The sequence below is a fragment of the Hibiscus syriacus genome, unplaced genomic scaffold, assembly GCF_006381635.1.
Source record: "Hibiscus syriacus cultivar Baekdansim isolate YM2019G1 unplaced genomic scaffold, ASM638163v2 tig00016279_pilon, whole genome shotgun sequence".
Lineage (NCBI taxonomy): Eukaryota > Viridiplantae > Streptophyta > Magnoliopsida > Malvales > Malvaceae > Hibiscus > Hibiscus syriacus.
The window spans coordinates 32,768-46,338 of NW_024062385.1; the positions used below are offsets into that span (position 1 = coordinate 32,768).

The 13,571-nt window shown below is 35.8% G+C and overlaps 2 protein-coding genes across 3 annotated transcripts; both read left to right on the plus strand.

Annotated features, from left to right (window-relative positions):
* The first annotated feature begins 2,906 nt into the window (after positions 1-2,906).
* LOC120208339 (mediator of RNA polymerase II transcription subunit 17-like) lies at positions 2,907-7,238 on the plus strand. The gene is made up of 8 exons (XM_039207641.1): positions 2,907-3,095; positions 3,192-3,399; positions 4,413-4,526; positions 4,702-4,787; positions 4,951-5,338; positions 5,417-5,824; positions 5,918-6,235; positions 6,734-7,238. The coding sequence occupies exons 1-8, from the start codon at positions 3,007-3,009 to the stop codon at positions 7,058-7,060; spliced, it is 1,938 nt and encodes a 645-aa protein (XP_039063572.1). The 5' UTR covers positions 2,907-3,006; the 3' UTR covers positions 7,061-7,238.
* A 1,604-nt stretch (positions 7,239-8,842) lies between these two features.
* On the plus strand, positions 8,843-12,400 carry LOC120208340. 2 transcript variants are annotated; one of them, XM_039207643.1, is made up of 5 exons: positions 8,843-9,060; positions 9,093-9,433; positions 11,614-11,778; positions 11,863-11,914; positions 12,007-12,400. In XM_039207643.1, exons 2-5 carry the CDS (start codon positions 9,177-9,179, stop codon positions 12,091-12,093), a joined length of 561 nt encoding a protein of 186 aa, XP_039063574.1. In that variant the 5' UTR covers positions 8,843-9,060; positions 9,093-9,176; the 3' UTR covers positions 12,094-12,400. The 2 variants fall into 2 exon arrangements, with proteins under 2 accessions (XP_039063574.1, XP_039063573.1); XM_039207642.1 differs by having other exon boundaries at positions 8,843-9,433.
* The last annotated feature ends 1,171 nt before the right edge of the window (positions 12,401-13,571 follow it).

A 13,571-nucleotide genomic window follows, 5' to 3' on the forward strand; every position in this document is an offset into this window, starting at 1 on the left:
GGTGGGGGATCTACCCGTATCTCATCGATCGGATCTGCGAATCTAGCCACTCGACCTCGTCCACGGCTAGTTCGACGACTACGTCTAGCACTCATTTTGATGGATCTCAAGTTTACTACAGAAGATAAAACTTAGGGTTAGATAAGCACTTGGAGTCTCAAACATAGTTAAAATCTTAATAACTTTGTGACATGGCCTTAGTAACTCGTTTGTAAAATATTTCAAAACCGTATTTTCAATGTGGACTCATACACAGTCCGAGGTTTAAAAACCAAAAGCTCTGATACCAATAAATGTAACCCCCTAGACCCGGCCTATGCGTTTCGACTAAGTCTAGTGGATCGCATTATAATTATTAAAGACATTTTTCGCAACCGTTATTCCATCAATATAAAATCACATTATAAAACATGAAATTATAATTATTTATACTATCAAATCCAACTCGTAAATATAGTACAAATAAATAATAATTTAATTTAAAACATGTCTTCAATCCAAAATCACAATAAACCGAGCAGTAGTAGAAGTGTTATCATTATAAAATCCGATATTTTAAAATAAGGTCCATGTCACCAAAATAAAGTAAACTTGCCAGATAAAAATTACAATCTGATTTACTTCAAGAGATATGTTGATCCTCCAAGTGCTCGAACCAAGTATCTACCCAACAGTATCTGAAAGGGGAAAACATTTCAAAGTGAGCTAGGCTCAGTGTGTCCCAACATTTCCATAAACCACAATAGGTACAAATCATAGTCCAGTAATCTCACAAATTCGTAAAGAGTTTAACTTTTTGAAATCATAGTTTAAACCCTTTTCGGTACACATCAGTAGTTTCCAAAATTATTTCCATATAGCTTACTTTATGCACATAGCAAAAGAAAGCCGACTTAAGGATAGGCTCTGAAGCTTGTATCCTTAAGCCCAAGTCAATAAGTCCATACAGCTTACCCTAAGCACACAGCAAAGGAAAGCCGACCTATGAAACATCTTGGGGCCCTCAGAGTCACATTAGGCCCAGTTAGCTTGATCAGAGCTATTCCAATCGTATTCAATTCCAAAATTCAATTGCACCGTGACATAAACTCCAAAACATGGTAATCATATACCATTTCAAAACAAAAATTAGATAGCAGCCATATTCCATAAATTGTCACATTAAATTGGTGCATCCATAAAACAATAGCCAATGAATTCGGTGTACCACATATTAAAACCAATAAAACAGTTCAATAATAAGTAGGGAACACACCTCGACAATAGATTCAAATAACAAATCTACTGATTGCTGGTTTCACCACACTCTGCTACAGTTTTCGAACGGGTAAATACTGGCACACGTGGTTTAACTGATCTAGAAGAGCTGGGTCGAGCTGTCGAACGATCCGGAGAGTCTCTTGTACCTTCAAACAATAATATTTATCAGTCTCAAATCCTATTTAATTGTTCAAAGCTAAACTTCTTAAGTATATACGCATTTTTCGGGTTTGACTATCAATTTGAGGTATTTCGAGTCTGAATTTGGCCAAACGGATTACGGAATCGGAATCAGGACGTCGAAAAACATAAAGTATGACTTTTTGAAAATTCAAATTCTTGGTCAAAGTCAAGTCAACCACTTTGACCGTAGATTTGGAGACCTTCGGATTCGAATTTGACAAAACAGACCACGGAAACGGATTCGGCACGTCGAAAACTATCAGGATATATACTCGGAAAAGATTAACGGTCGTTTAATGCTCGGTCAAAGCCATTTTAAGTTTTGGTCAAAGAAAGTCAACGGTCAACGGTCAACGGTCAACGGTCGGGTCGGGTCGGGTCGGGTCAACGGTCGGGTCGGGTCGGGTCAACGGTCGGGTCGGGTCAGACCGGTCAACGGTCGGGTCGGGTCAGACCGGTCAAACCGAGTCAGACCGGTCAAACCGGTTCGAACCGGTTGAAACCGGTCAAACCGGTCAGAACCGGTTGAAAACCGGTTAAACCGGTTTCCAGCAGCCACTCGCCCTGCGGCGGCGCGTGTGGCGCGTGAGGCGTCCTCCGGGGCCCTAAAAATCCCGGAAAAATTTCTAAAAATTATTTTGAGCGATTTCAAGATACTTACAACGATCGGTTCAAATTTTTGAACGGCGGAGAGCTCGATTTCAAATCGGCCGAATCTTTGACTGCACCACCTCCTCACGCGCCGCCGTCTACGGCGGACAAGGTTGACACCGGTGAACTCGGAACGGCACAAGGAACACGATGGTGCGGGAGGTGTCGTAAACGGAGCAACGATCAGCGGTGAATTTAAGATTTCCTCGGCGATAGAGCTAACAAAACCGTCGCTACTTTGACTGGAAATTCCCGACGTTTGGCCGCGTTTCGCTTCAATTAATTTGAAGGGTTTGTTCCTCGCTCGATGATGAACACAACGGTGGGTTTAAAACGATGATCGGAATTTGGACGGCGTCGGAATCGGAGTTGGAAACTGCGTATGGGAAAGGAAAATTGGGAGCCTTTTGGTTCTGAAAATCAGAACCATATGCACGCTTATAATCAAAGCTGCCGACAGTTTTAGGGTAAATTCAAGGCTTGGTCCTTGGATTTTCTTCACTTCTAAAATGGCCTATAAACTCTCATAAATTTTGATTTAGTCACCAACAATTTACCAATTTTCACAATTAACCTCTAAAATTTCAATTAAATATTATTTTGAAAATCGGGTTGTTACACCACCATTTTGACCTATCAATGTCACGTTAGCGGTTTCATTGATTGCTGAGATGGCGACTAAAAAAAATATCAATTTGAGAAGATTTTCAAAGTTCAAGTACCAATTTGTACAATAAGCCAAAAAGAAATATATCATAAACGCCCCTATTTATTTATCGGTGAATCTTGAAATTCAACGGGCAAAATGGACCTTTACTTTTACATCTCAGAATTCTGAACCCGCAACACTTCCCTCTAGGGGCTAGGGCTCGATTCAAAATTTCCCCTCAGATTTTCCCGGAAAAATAAGATATGGACGGAAATCTAGAGATCTCATTGGATAAACTTCCCGTTAAACGCCTCGACGCCATCGAAGAAAACGGCGCCGAACGATATCCTCCGTAAGCTTCTTTCTCTTATCAAGTTCCTTCTTCATTTCCCCACCGATACTTGCTAACGTCTCCTTTATTTTCCTATTGAATTGCTTTATTATATAGAGATTCGAGCTACGATGAGAAGGGAGTGTCGCTTATACGGAGAATAGACTTCGCGTGGGCTGTGGAGGACGACGAAGAAAGGGAGAGGAAGAAGAAGCAGAAGAAGAGCTCCAAAGATGCCTCCGCAGCATGGCAGTGGCAGAGCATGGTTGAGAATCTCCAGTTGGCTCACCAGGAGCTCTCCGTCATCATCGACCTTATCAACACTGTAAGTTCCCTAGTTGATGGTGTACTTAGGTTAGGTGTCTTTTCATTGCTGCGTTTGCAAGTAACCTTCTTTCTTTTAGTTCTCCAAAGTAAAATTACATTTGATTAGGAAAATCTAGTAAATATAAAAACAGAATAGCATCTGTTTCATACTAGAGTAAAACCATGTATATTGTGTATTAATGTTTAAATTTCTCTTGATTGAATTTATTACCATTATCCTTCTTAAGTAAACATCTGAACTTTAACAATTGAAATTCGATGCCCTGCTGTGAAGCACGAACATTCTATGCTGTGGAGTGTGCAAGTGTTGGAGTGAGTTTTTGATAGGCGATGACGAAAAAGGAGGACACGGTCAAAATAGATCAGGACACAGCTAGGTACATGATAAAGGGGTTTTTTTCACCTTCATTTTTCAGAAATAAATGGACAATGAATGAAAAACACACGCCTGAAGGAAGTCAAATGCTTGAAATCCATAAAGAAATAAGGAAAACAGAATGGAGAGTTAAATGTTGAAAAGAGTAGGAGTTGAAAGCAAAGTATCAACATGAATAGGTTACAAGGACAGAACGAGAGAGGAAGAAGATAGAAGTAAATTGTTGAGCAAAATGCTATTTGTATGTCAATATTTGATTGAAAAGTATCAATCATACATTTTTATTTTTTATTGCAGTATCTGTGTCTTGATTTTCTAGAAGTTCCTGTATCGCTGTGTCCATGTAGTGTTGTACCCTTATCATGTGCCCATATCTGCATTCCCTAGGTGCCCTGTATTGCCATATCATTGGCTTTATCCTTGAATTAAATGAATTCTGAAGTTAAAGAGTATGAGAAAACATTATCTTCAGTTAGTGAATTCACAATCTATATTTGAATTTGCTAGATGTTTTTTGTCTGGTTAGCTTTCTTTTTCCTTTGATGTAGTAAGATAAAGTGTGGATAGTGCTTCTTTGAATGGTAAAGGAGCAGTCAATTGAATATAATGTTCATTTTTATTTTTTGCTTTGGAAGGTGGAAGCTAATGATGCTGTAACAGTCGCTGGCATGACTAGGCCTAAGCCTTTACCCAATGAGGTCCTGTCTGATCTTGCCGTATCTGCTGCAACCAAGCTACAATGTTACCGGGTATTGTTCTTCTTTGGGGGAATAAAATTGATGATCTTAACTCTTTTTTTGAATATGAGATTGAGTAGTGTGACTAGTGTGGTTATAATTGCTATTGAAAATATGCTTAATTGTATTGGTACCAAACTTTTTTTGTTGTCGAATTTACTGTTGAACTTTACTTCTTTATTTGCAGCAATTGGGTAAATACTTTAAACAGTCTGCCAAAGCTTTTAAAGAACAAATTGCTTGGGAAGCAAGATTTTATGGTGCTCTAATAAGGTATCCCTCTGCATTCATTTAATAGAATGTATCTCATGAAAGTTTATTGCTATTAGGTTCAGCTTCTTGACTTGTCAGTCTACAATGCTTATTTATTTTGCATTGTGCAAGCCTTGTTCTTTTTTACATGCTCCATTTCTCTTATTTCCTAACAAGCTAATAGATTGCAGCAAAATTGGAAAGTTAAACGACAACGGGTGGCAGCTTCAGCTTCTAGCAATGAGGGCTTCACTATTGATCTTTTTGATAATTCATTATATGATTTGGCAGCAATGTGTCGCCCATCTTCTCTATCTACCATTCGTGTTGAACATGATTCAGCCGGAATGCTTGCTATTAACTTAACTCCAAATTCATGTCGGTCTCTTCACTTTGGTTTTCTTGGTGTGCATTCTGCTGATATCCCAAAAAACACGAGTAAGATCAGAACCCATGGCTCAGTTGAGCAGCGCATCAGAGAGAGTGAGAAAGAATCAATAAGTGATGATGATTATGTCAAAGAAACACATACTCTCCTTCGAGAAGTTCATCAATCAATCTTTAATGATCAGGTAGATTTTTCTTTCTCTTATCCTTATTTATGACTTAAATATGCATTTGTTTAATATTATCATGTTTCTTTGGTTCAGGTGTTTGAGATGTTGAATCGTGAAGCATTCAACCAATCTGTTGGAGTGAATGTAACTGGAATACGAGAAAATTATCTGCAATTAAGTATAGGTCAAGGAAACACTCTTTTCATATCACTTATGCCTTCTAATAAGGGTGATAATCAGGACAGTGCCGATACCCAGAATTTAGAATCTGCAATTGTACCTTCACACTCATTTGATACTGAAAATAAATGGGTTTTCCCTAATCGTACCAGTTGTGAAATTTATCTGCAGCAGATTTTTCATGAAAATGCATTTGTCAAGGAAAAGGATAAACCAAATTTATCTGGTACCCAAGCATCTGGTCAATCAGGAAAGGTTGAACCTAGTCTTCTGGGTCATAGAATCTTTTCAAGCATAGTTCTCACGGAGCTGGAAAATGTGGTATTTTCCTCACTAATCTTTTGACATAGATTACTACAAGTTTTCTTTAGATCTTGTTCATATTTCTAATATAACTTTCCATGATATCTGTAGGTTTGCAGGGTCCCATATCTCCATTTGATGACCCATCCCACTTGGCATTCACGGACATCTTCTTGGACGGTCTTCATGAAAGTTCCTCAGTCCATTCTTCATGCAGAGTCTCAATCTCCGAAATCAGACTTCCAGAACATGAAGGAAGCTATAAAATCACAATTCCGTACTAAGGTGGTGTTGAATGATGACCGTATCAATGTTGAAGGGGAAGGTGCTCCTAATGTTGTTGGCCTGTTCAAAAGTTCTGAGAACATATGTTCTGTAAACAAATATGAATGTGACTTGGCTGATCTTCCGGTTATAATACTGCTGCAGGTAGGTTACTTTTGTCAGTTTCTAGGAATGACATCACTATGTTTTATTTTGGGACCATGTTTATGCTGACATGATCTGCATCTCATTTGATATTTTAATCAACTAATGTATGCTGCTGAGTAATAATGTTGGAGTAAGTGTGAAACATAGCCCTATTTCTCATTTTTGCTTTATTCTCAGCTTTCTTTCCTACTAAGCAACAGAAAGATGGTTGTTTTGTTCCCCCCAAACAAGAAAAAGAGAAGGCCCCTACTGTTCTGTCATACAGTATACTGTTTTTAGTTATTGGTGATGAAATTGGGTATTCTTGCATGATCAATTGTTTACCCTGAATTTTTCTATTTAACTTTGTTATCGATGATTTTAATATGATAATTTCATGTTGTTTATCGTAGTCCTGTGGAGGTGTGATTAGAAAATGCACATATTTTTGTCACATTATTTTTGCTGATATAGTCCTTCCATGCAAATTGACTTGTTAATCGATTCTGACTACAGGTTGCAAGCCAAGTAATTTACTGGCTTCACGAAGAAGCTCTTACGGTGGGAATAAAAACAAATCGCGATTTCCTTTGCTTGACATTTGAGCTAGAACAGGGGGAGACTGTTAGTCTGGTTGCACATGTGAACCCAGGAGACATTAAAGGTGGCATCTCTTGGTGGTTAGTAATGGAAGATGGATTTGCAGAGGATTGGAAACTTCAAATGGACATGCATGATGGTGCATCCGATTACAGAAAGTTTTTGGGGCATTTAACTTTGGATGTATTATACTCCACCTCGATGGACTTGGTTAGCATGTGCGGTGGAGGCCGAAACCACTGAGCCTGTTTTGTTTTATTACCATTCATGTCAAACCGGTTCCTGTACGATTTAGCAAGTAATTCCACTCTTTAGTTCCCCTCCCTATTAGATCTAAAAGCCATCAATTGCTTAGTTTGTAAATGGGCAGTCGGGGGTTAGAATTAATGATGGTGAATGGAGTGTTTAACGACGTTTGTTCTATATTTTCTCGCCGGCTATTGAAATGGACTGCTTTAGCTTATTGATTACACAGGTTCTAGGTTTACGGGGAAGCTGCAAAAGAAGCCCAAGGAGGAGCTTTCATTAAAATTTCCAGGTCAGTTCTCTTTACTTTAGTTTTGTATTGTCACCAAATAAAAACATGTCACTTTCAGCCAACATATAAGAGTCGGCTAAAAGGGCATCAAATTATCAAGAACGTGCCTTCATGTTCAAGCAACCTCTTGGCTCCACTTTTCTTAAAATGAATCAAAGAATCGAAATGATTTTGTTTTCCTAAAAATGAAAATGCATGTGCTTTGCAACCATAACCCAACTTTCCAAAGGTTGTTAATGCATGATTAATTAATTATATCTTATCCAATCGCCGCCCATAATCCAGCTCAGTTCGGAAAAGCAAATTCCCTTTAATATGGCGGTTGGAATTGAAAGATAATAATGTGTTATTAGTGAAGTGGCGCCCAAGTATTCCTCCACTATTCTTGCTTCTCTTATTTGTTTATTTAAAGGGTAAAGTAACTTTACTGGTGTTTAAGTAATTAGTTTGGTCACTGAAGCTTCAAAAATTATAAAATCACTATTAAATTTTATCAAATTGTTATAATTTTCTTACATTTATTATGTGTATTTTTTTAATTTTTTTTAAAAAACTTTAATAATTTTGTAATAATTTAATGAATTCTTGAGCCAAACCAATCTTGCCTTTCAAGCAGCTAAAAACTAAGAGCACAAAAAGACTTGTCTTTTCCTTGCAACGTCAAACCCAAAAGAAACAAAATCTTGACATTCCCATCAATCAACTCTGGTCTTGTCGTCAAATATATAATAATAGTTAGGCTTAAACTTTAAAAAAAAATCCCTAACCTATGTTCCTTTTTTGCTTTAAGGCCCTAAATTATTTTTTGGTTAAAAATAAATCCTTAAAACTAATATATGTAACCACTTTAAATCTTACCATTTCTTTAACTAGAAAATTTATTTAGACCATTGAGATGTTGACATGTCATACTAAAATAAGTGCATGTTTTGACTAAAAAAATAATTTAGAGATTTAAAATAAAAAAGAGCAAAGTTTAAGGATATATTAATATAAAAAATAATAAAAATAATGTAAGTACTTAAAGTGATTGTATTTAATAGTTTAAAGGTTTATTTTAACAAAAAATAGTTTAGGGCCTAAAGAAAGGGAAAAAACATAATTTAAGGACTTATTTAGGCCTAAAAGTTAATTTCAGCCGAAGGAAGAATTTTAAAATAAATAAATAAATAAATAATAGGACAACACATTCTTTCATTTAATTATAAGAAACGAATCAATCTTTCATCAGTAAGTCACTTATAAAAATAAAACAGTATATTTTTTAAATTTTATCCGATAATTTTCTATTTATCTCATAATTGAGAAAACATCAAAAGGTTATACTATTTGTTTTTTTGCTATTATCATTTATTGTACCATTTTTTTATTGGCATCGATGACTAGAATCTGGAATAAAATTATTTCGTGCATGTCAGGGAAGCTAAATCTGTATATGTATCTTGGTGTTGTGAGATTTTGTGGTGCTTTTGATGGGTTTGTTCTGCTACTCTCATTCCTTGATTTGATTATTCATTGAGTTTTTTAGATGATAAAAGTTGGAACTTGCCGTCTGGGTCCTTCACCAGTCTCATTTCTACTTTGGGTTTTCATTTTTCATTGAATCTTCTTCAATTTTCAATTCCAATTCCTTAGAATTTTGATTCAAAAAGGGGGTTATGATTTGGACATTGGAGTGGGGTTTAACAGTGGAAGAAGTACAACGTCTTACTATATTCTTAATGGAATTCCATTCCAGGAAGTGGGGTTTTTTTAGTTCTTGAAAAGATCGATTTTTTTTTTCTTTTGGGGGGATTAATCTTGTGAGAAAGGATTAGAAATATGTCTGGCGGGACACCAGTTGCTGGTGGATATATGAGGCAAAGGCATAGTCAGGGATATGCATCGAGCAATGAGGACCTCGAGGATGATGCCTGCTCCAGGTTACAGTCTTTGTCAACGGCAACTCTGAGAACGAGAACTTGGACTGAGATTTTGGAAACTGTGTTTTGGGTTGCTTCAGCATTGTTCATAATCTACTTTGGTGATGGACACTCCAATTTGATATATCTGTTGTGGCATGATGAGCGAATCAGAAGGTAACTGAGTGGATTGAATTTTTAACTTAGTGTGGTTTAGAATAGTCGCATATTCTGTTTGTTGTATGATTTGCGAGAACTAGGTTTAGTTAAGTTCTTTTGATGCTGAATAAATGCTAATATGCTGTTCACAAGGTTCATTATTAGTTATGCTTTGGTTGCTTCAATGTTAAAGTTCTTGGAGCTAGTTAAAGCTGGAATTATATTCAGCTAAACTAGTTAAAAGTAAAAAACAACAATTCCAAAGGGTTCCTCAGATTGTTGGAAATGTTGCTTCAATTGGTTCAAAAGTTGATGTGCTTTGGAGTCATTTGATATTGTAGTTGAAATGGGAGAACTGATTGAACCACTAATCGGTTTACTTAAAAGTAGAACTACATTGCTGTTGCTGGGCTCCAAGTGTTCATTTTAAGGGTTGTTTTGCACTTTGTTTCTAAGTCTAATTGAGTAATTAATCTTTTGGGTTTGAATGATTGTTTTTATGTGCTATTCTGCTTACAGCTTAGATATATTTAGCATGAAATTTATGTACACAATAAAGCAAGCTCCAGGCCACCAGCTTTGTAATAGAGGAAGGCAGGAAGCTCTGTTGTTGATAGAGATATTAGGTTCCTTTTTGTGAATTCATTTAAATGTCTGGAAAAGTTTGTTTTGAAAAGCTTTACCTTTTTAGACAGTTTTTCTTTTGAATATTACATTTAAAGTTTATGGTCATCAGGAAACTTTTAATATCTAATATTCTATATTTTCTTTACTTTGTCCATCTTATTGTGACCATGTATATTTTTGTACATGTGCGTGCATGCACATCCAATGATAGAATCAAGCTCATGTGAAGGATCAAATTATTTACACAAAAATGGAAGAAGTACCCATAATTAAAAACTAATTGAATTTACTTATTGACTATTTTATTTCAGTTGAGTACTTTTTCTTCATTTTATCTATTTTTTCATGTTTAATATTTTATTATACATGTTAACATTATTGTATACGTTAACATTCTTAGATATGTCTTCAGGATGAAGACTTTTGTTTGATATTCTCTGATGAATTGAGGATATAGAAACACCATGTGTTCTTTGTGTATGTGTGTGTGTTATTATTCATCATAATCCATGTGCTTTCCTTTGATGTGTGTGATAAGGCACTTCTAACCAGGGACTTCATAATGTATATGAATATGATACAAACTTATGGTAAAATATGTTTTATTTAGCAAGTTTCATGTTCTACTCAGTTGAATTTTATTAGCACCATCTTGTAAGCTGTGCTGCTCGGTTCATTTTTCACAATCATTTATGACCAGAATCTGAATATAGATCATGATGTAAAAATCTTTTTAACTTTTGAGATCAGATAACCAAATATATATTTATTGGTAAATCACACAGAATCATGCATTTTATCGTCTTTACACTGCTTTTACATCATGCTTTCCAGATTATTGACCTGTTGAACACATTGCTAAAAAGGTGAAGCTCATTCTATAATGTAACTAACAAAAGGTGAAGCTCATTCCATAATGTAACTAACAATCTACCTATGACCTTTGCATTTGACATGCAATTGTCTTGGGTGGTGTCAATAGCCTTGTAAAAGTTATGGTTCATGCCTTATTCAGTTGAACTAGCAACTATCAAGAAAGTGCTACCGTGGTATTGATCATTTCCTTATGTAATGGTGTTGATGGGCTTCGGCTAGGAACTGGGATCTAAAAATGTTCAACTTTTGCAAGAAATGCTATTTACTTTTTCTTATGATTTCTTCTGTGATATTATAGCCAATGGAAGATTTACTTGTAGCATCTTGTTCCATGTTCCATGCTCCATGCTCTTGATTTATCCAGTTTTCTCCTGTGGCTGCAAGCCAATTCTAACTGTTTCGAGTGTCCTTCCAATTTATCTAACACACAATGTATAAATTGCCTCTTCAATATAGCAGACAATGAGACTTCTATTTTATTTTTTTCCATGTGATAACAATATTTTCATTATTCATTCTTCAAATGGTTAGTTTAACATTTTAATAGCCTTAATACAGCTTTTAGTTATGAGTTGCAACATTTGCTTCATCTGCAATTTGTAATTGTTCAACATAGAGGTACTGTGTATATATTCATGGATGTGATTCCCCTTTATATAAAACCATTCATCTCACGTTATTTAATTCCCGTGCAGAATGCCTTTATACCTCGGCTTAATTGGAATCGGATTGAACGTTGCCCTCTTCTTTTGTACAAGTATGTTATCCTGGAGTGTAAGAAGGCTTGACGAAAAGTGGGAATTGTTAAGCATTATCGCTTTCCCATTTCTTACCTTGATCGGACTTGTCTCCTTCTGCTTGTAAGGAAAACGATTGTTATGTCTTCATAGATTCCTTGTGGCATCTACAAATTCATTCATCTTTTTATAACTTTTTTTATACAGGCTCTGCTTTGCTCTGTGGCCTATTTGGGGTTCCTTGACCCTTCCACTTCTGGTACAACAGAAGTTTTCATTTTTGATGTTTTCACTTTACTGGTATACGATCTTTCGAAACTGTTTAATGTTCTTCCTTTTCTCCTCCTGCAGTTCACACTTTTTATGGCCGGCCTTGTTCTATACCCTCATATCATGATCGAGACATTGAGGCCGCAAAATGATTCTTTTCTTATATAGATTAAGCATTATGCTATAAAGACACAGTACTGACTTACATGAAGATAGAATCTAAACAATAGATGGCTGGCAGTATAAGCTATTGGCTGAAGTGTTTTTTTTTTAAGGATTCTGCCTTAGTTTCTCCCTGTTGGTGCGGATGAATGATCGATATGGCTGATTGTCATGAGCTAGTCTCATCTCCTATACCTTGCTTTGGTAATGCTTGTTTCCCCTTGTTACTATGATCAAATACAGAGGGAAGGAGGTCTCTTTTACTGTTAAATTTTGAGTTCATCTGATGATATTGAGGTATCGTTTAGTGATAGACATGATAGTTCTTTCAGATGAAATCCTTCCGTATTGAACCACAGACATCTCTGTTGCTTTTTATCCCGTCTCATGTTTCCGCCATGTTTGTTTTTCCCCCCTCTGAAATGAAGAGAATATAATGGAAAGAGTGTTGTGTTCATATTACAGTCTTGAGAATTGTAGCTCTCTTGTTATAGTTTGCTACAACCAGCCCTTGTTTCATTTCCAAATATACAGACATGCATGAGTTCGAGGTATCTTTCTCCACTAGTGTAAAACCCATCATTGCATAGGTTCATGGATGTCAAGATCAATGCTCATCCACCTACATCATTGCATAGGCACTTCGTTGCATAGATCAGTGTTCATGTATATATATATATATATAAATTGTGATGTGTCTAATGAATGAAAATTTTAAATAAGATCAACCAGGGACGGATCTATGTTGTAAGTGGGAATGGTAATTGTCCCCCCCCAACTTTTATGGCCTAATTACATTTCAAGCTTAAAATTTTGAATCTATTACAATTAACTCCTTGTTCTTCCCAATATTTTTTGATATAATTGTTTAGGGATACTATTAGTTTTAAAATTAATAAAATTAAACCTTGATCCCTGATTTACCTAATTTTACTACTTTTTATGACCTTTGAATTTTAAAATTAAACCCTTAATCTCTTAATCTTATGATTTAATTATTTTTTTGGGATCTCATTTATTCTAAAGTTAAGCAGCTTGTCTCCCTCGTAGCTCAATCATAGCTATGTCCCTAAGATCAACGTGGATCAACGACCTAATTAAAATGTCTAATTAGCCCACTATAACCTTACATAATTAGTTCATTTGACTTAATGATGGACGCTATTTAGCATTCCTCCCACAAAATTATAAACTTATAAGCTAGCATATACCAAGACTATATTTTTTATCTCTTCAAAATGATAAAATTGAGATTCAGTCCTTTCTAAAAATGAAAAGGGTAATAATTAGTATAATGGTAAAATTATAATTTTAGCCCTCATAAAAATTTATAATTCAAAGTCGCTTTCCCTAGCTTAGAGAAAAAGAAAACTCAAAACTCTAGAAGGCAAATGCAATTGGATTTTGTGTATATCTCGCATGGAGTTATTCTAAGCAATCTGGGATGAGTTTCACAGCTACATACCCAAAGCATGATTCAATAT